Source organism: Ursus maritimus, unplaced genomic scaffold (assembly GCF_017311325.1).
Source record: "Ursus maritimus isolate PB19 unplaced genomic scaffold, ASM1731132v1 scaffold_14, whole genome shotgun sequence".
NCBI lineage: Eukaryota > Metazoa > Chordata > Mammalia > Carnivora > Ursidae > Ursus > Ursus maritimus.
Window position 1 is genome coordinate 1652119 of NW_024423786.1, and position 4687 is coordinate 1656805.

Sequence of the window (4687 nt, forward strand, 5' to 3'; positions counted from 1 at the left end):
CAGTCCCTGTCATCCTACCTTCTGAATGCCTGCTTTGTGGCGAGCAATACTCTAGGGGCTAAAAACAACTGAGTTATCACTACTGCTCCATAAGCATCTGTCGGCCCTTCATGCTACTTCCTAATCCTAACAGCAGCCCCTGCAAGACAGGCCTCCTTATCCCCATTTTACAGCCGGCGAGCTAGAGCTGGGGGAGGGGAAGCGGCCGGTCCAGGAGGGCAGAGCAGAAGGTACAGAGAAAGGACAGGACCTGCAGGGCTCACTCCAAACCCCACACTCCCCAACAGGGTGAGGAAACAGCCGCTCTCTTTCCACGTCCCTCTTGTCTGCTTGGACGGGGGCCCGGGACACGGAGCACTGGGATCCAATTGCCCGCCACTTCCCCAGCAGCCGGCCCAGGGCCTGTGCACTGGCCAGTGTTCCTCCGTGGAGCAAACGAAGGATCCCAGAGCCTCCCAGCGCTTGGGACGCAGAGGGACCTGCCAGGACCTCTGATCATCGCAGGTTCTCACGCCAGCCCTCGGGCTCCTAAGAGGAACCTCCACAGCCGCACCTTCTGCTCCTTTTGTTTTTTATTAAAAAATAGATCAAGAAAATATACACACTTCAGCCCACCTGCCGGAGTGGGCTTTGAGGAGGCCAAAGCGCCACGGGGAGGAGGCAGAGGGATGAGAAGGGCCAGACCGGTCCTGGGTGCCCAGGCTTTGGAGAAAGGAGGTGTCCTCAGCCAGCCTAGCCAGGCCTGGCCCTGAGAGATTAGAGTTTGGGCCATGCAGCTGAGCAGGGAGAGGGCGGGTAGAAGGTGGAGGCAGCCCCAGTTAGAGCAGAGGTGGCCAAAGGCAACTGGGGACACAGAGGGCGAGACAGGGCCTGCATGGGGCTCCTGCCCACAGAAGGTCCCATGACCTCGTCCTCCTCCCCCAGGGACTTGGCACCCCCTGGTCTTCTCTCCAGCCTGCCCTCCACAGACCCCAGCAGGCCCTCCAGCCACGGTGGCCACACTCAGGCATTGATAGTCTTCCAGCGCTCACTGTCTGTGCTGTTGATGCTACCCGTGTGGCAGGGCATGGAGGCAATGTCGTCCAGGTAGGCCACCCCACCAGCTGAGTCAAACTGTGTGCTGGCAGCCCCTGCCGCCTCCGGGCCCTCCCGCCGGGCCACCGCGTAGGGCTGGGGCAGGTGCATGTCTGGTTCCTCGGTCTCATCCACTTGGCATTTGTAGGAGAAGAGGATCTTGGGCTCCGAGCTGGTGGGGAGGAGAGAGGGGCAGGGGAGCCCAACTGTTTGGTCAGGAAAGGCTTCCTTCTCCGAAAAATAAGGCTTGTGCCTAACAGTGACCCCAGGAGGTCCCCAAAGCTTGGACTCTGGAGTCCAGCGGGACTTGTTTTAAAACTCAGCCCACATGTGAGCCTGGGCAAGGAGAAGTTTCTCACTTGCCTGTTTCTCACTGCAAAATGGGTACAACTCTGACCTCGAGAGGACCTCAGCAGAAGGTAAACAGAGGTAAATTCTGCCTCGAGGTGCTCAGCAAACACCAGCTGCAACCTCCACCCTTGCAGCTTTATGACCACCTACTCTGCGCTTACCCAGTCCCTCAATCCTCAGGGTAACTGACTGGGAAGTGCTGTACCCGATTCACAAAAAGGAGCCCGAAGCCAGGGAGGTAAATGCGTGTGCAAGGTCGCACACAGGTCAGGGCTGGGCCGAGAGCCAATCTAGCCCCTCTCACCCCACCTCTGACGCCCTCTTCCTGCTTTCCCCCCTCAGATCCCCCACCACCTCTGCAGACCCAGCCCTTCTGCCACATCAGAGGCCCAGGATCCAACCCTCAATCCCACATGTCCTTAGCACCCTGTCTCCCTGACACGCCTGCAAACGCACACGTGCAACCGCGTGCACCTCACCCTATGCTCCGCCGCACGCCCGCCTCCTGCAACCCTGCTCCGCTCCCCAGCCACTCCCAGCTAGAATCCGTGAGCACGGTAATTCGTGTCTTCTTTGTTCCCTGTTGTGTCTGGCAGCTGCAGCAGTGCCCGACACCCAGTAGGTGCTCAATGAATGCCTGCTGAAAGAATGAGCTAAGTGTTCTGAACCAGCAAGCGTAGAACAAGGTGCACAGACACTCTAGCGGGGAAAGTGTGTGTGTGTGTGTTGCATATAGAATGTGTGTATGTATGCATGTGTGCATATGCACATGTGTGTATGCATGTGTAGGTACAGACATACACACCTCATCTGCCTCATCATTCCGGGTGTCAAGCCAGAACTCGGACTAGGGAGGCTCGGGAGCCCGAAGCTGAGGCTGCGCATGCGCAAGGAGCTGGAGGCGCAGTTCCGCAGGCAGCCACGCGGGGGCGCCCGCAGCCCTCAAACTACCAGCCACTGGGTGGCAGGCAAGCTGGGCACTAGCTACCACCGTCTCACGTCCCCTGCCTGCGCCGTCCGCCCCCCCCACCCCGAACCGACCATCCCCGTGGGAAGACTCACCCAAAGAAACCCCGGAGGAAGGCCACGTAGATGAGGGGCGCAAAGAAGCTGAAGTAGAGAAATGTGGTGGCATCTACACAGCTGGGGGGCAGGAGGAGCCGGTCAGGGAGGGTCCTCCTCTGGATGGGACCTGGGCTTAGCCTCCCTCTGCCCGCCGCTCACAGTCAGGCCTCCCCCACACCCAAGCCAGCGGGCACCCCGTGCCCCGCCCCACCTACCAGAGCCCCTCGATGATGTCGGCGCAGAGCAGGGCGCTTCCCAGCCCCTGCAGCAGGTTGAGCAGCGCCAGGATGCCAGCATACACGTAGAAGCTCCTCCGTGCTGCGGGGTTGGGGACTGTGAGGCCCTGCCCCTGCCTCCGCCCTTCATCCCCAGCGTGTCACCTGAGGCCCTTCTGGGCCTCCAGGAGGACCCCTCCCTCTCAAGGGCTCTCCAGCAGGAGAGGCGAGGTAGCCCAAACAGACCCTGCCCTGCACCCGGCCCTGTCCCGGAGCCACCCACCAGCTGCTTACAAGGCAGGGAGATGCGATCCTTCAGCGGGGTCTTGGGGAGCACGACCACCAGAGAGTAGACCTGCAGAGACAGAACAGGACTGAGAAGGACGCTGGGGACACAAGGCCCAGAGCTAAGCCCAGGACCAAGACATCCAGGCTCCTGCCTCGTGCGGCCACCCCCAGGGTGCAGAGGCCCAGAAAGTGGGGAGGGCACCCTCAGCCTCACCAGGAAGAAGAAGCAGGAGCTGACCAGCCAGAACTGGCGGCCCCCGTGCCCGTAGATGTTGAAGTCCTCAGCCGACAGGTGGGCATCAGGGTACAGGATCTCCAGTGTCCCCTGCAGGGGCAGGCAGGGGAGGCCCTCAGTCTCCTGCCACCTGGAAAGCCCCCTCCCTGGGAGCTCGCTGATACAAAGACCCAGAGCTCTCCGCCACTCCAAGCCCAGCTGCCTGGCCTGGCCTTCCAAGCTCCCTGGCCGCGCCCTGCTCCCCGCCCGCCTAGCTCCCACACCCGGAGTAGGCCCTGCCGTGCGGCAGGGAACTGGGCTGGGCAGGAGGTAGCCCCCAATCTAAGGAAGGAGTCTCCAGATGTACAGCCCACAGTGCGGTCTGCAAACCCTCATGTCCCCACCCGGGCTGCTTGTTACGGCAGGTTCTAGGCACCCTCCCCGCCCCCACCCTGGCCTATTGGGCTGGAATGGTATGGGGGAGACCCTGCCTTGTTAACAAGCACCTCGGGGGATTCCTTAGGCGCACCTAATAAACATTAAAACCTGGACTCAGAACCAGGGAGCGGGGTCTGCTGGGGCCTCAGGGACACCTGGCCTCCTTCAGGGGGACCCCACAGCTGCCCCATCCCCCCTTACCTGGGTGACAGAGTAGGCCAGGGACAGCACCGTGGTGATGGCCAGCACCCGCTTGATGCTTGACTTGCTCTCTAGGTGACCTGGAAGAAACGTGCTGGTCAGTCAGCGGGAGCCAGCCAGGTGATCGTGGTGGGGTCGGTGCCCACTAGGGAGGGACAGGGAGAGCGCTGGCCCCAGCAGCACACGCACCAAAGGCAAGGCCCAGGATGACCACACTCAGCTCGATGGCCAACAGGAAGAAGCGGGTAATCTCCCACAGGATCTGGACACAGAGCGGGCAGAGTGTCAGCCTGGGGGCCCAGTCACCCCGCTCCCCAGCGCCCAGCATCCCCCCCACCCTTGTCGGTAGGCCCGGCCACACCTTATCAGCAACAGTCGCAGCATCCGAGGTGCTGACCGTCATGGACACCACGGCCCGGGCGATGCCCACCAGCGCCACCACGAACACCTGGTGGGCAAGAGCAGGAATGCCAGGATGGGGTCAGGGAGGGAGACCCTCTGAATCGCAGGGCCTCTGCAGGAGCCTTGGATTCTTTGAGAGCCGAAGGCTTCCAAACTCAAAGAGTCGGGAGTGAGATGCGGGGAGGTGGGGAGATCCTCCACTGTCAGTAACCGCTGCCTGGCCTTTCCCTCTCGGGCCTCAGTTTCCCGGCTACGCTGGCAGCCTTAGAATGGTTAGTAGGGGTGACACGGTGGAGCCGCACTGCCGGGCTCGAATGCCAGCCCTGCTGCTTCCTGCTTCTGTGACCTCGGCCGAGGACCTGCACCTCCGTGCCTCTGTTTCCTCATCTGTGAGACGGGGTGAGCCCAGCACCTGCCGTATTTGATGGCTGGGAGGAGC

General features: G+C 61.7%; 1 protein-coding gene and 1 long non-coding RNA gene across 3 annotated transcripts in view; one reads left to right on the forward strand and one right to left on the reverse strand.

Annotated features, from left to right (window-relative positions):
• Nucleotides 1–557: 557 nt before the first annotated feature.
• The window catches only part of TPRA1 (transmembrane protein adipocyte associated 1), a 14927-nt gene continuing 10797 nt past the window's right edge, over nucleotides 558–4687 (reverse strand). For both annotated transcript variants that reach the window (XM_008697805.2, XM_040628361.1), the window contains exons 4-11: nucleotides 4208–4294; nucleotides 4036–4108; nucleotides 3847–3926; nucleotides 3208–3318; nucleotides 3000–3060; nucleotides 2706–2808; nucleotides 2488–2568; nucleotides 558–1246 (exon numbers count right to left, since the gene is read on the reverse strand). In XM_008697805.2, coding sequence (XP_008696027.1) covers nucleotides 1003–1246; nucleotides 2488–2568; nucleotides 2706–2808; nucleotides 3000–3060; nucleotides 3208–3318; nucleotides 3847–3926; nucleotides 4036–4108; nucleotides 4208–4294 — 840 coding nt within the window. In that variant the 3' untranslated portion in view covers nucleotides 558–1002. The remainder of the gene's footprint in view (nucleotides 1247–2487; nucleotides 2569–2705; nucleotides 2809–2999; nucleotides 3061–3207; nucleotides 3319–3846; nucleotides 3927–4035; nucleotides 4109–4207; nucleotides 4295–4687) is intronic.
• LOC121102472 lies at nucleotides 947–2067 on the forward strand. Its single transcript, XR_005834507.1, has 2 exons — nucleotides 947–1086; nucleotides 1768–2067. It is a non-coding gene; the product is annotated as an uncharacterized LOC121102472 (long non-coding RNA).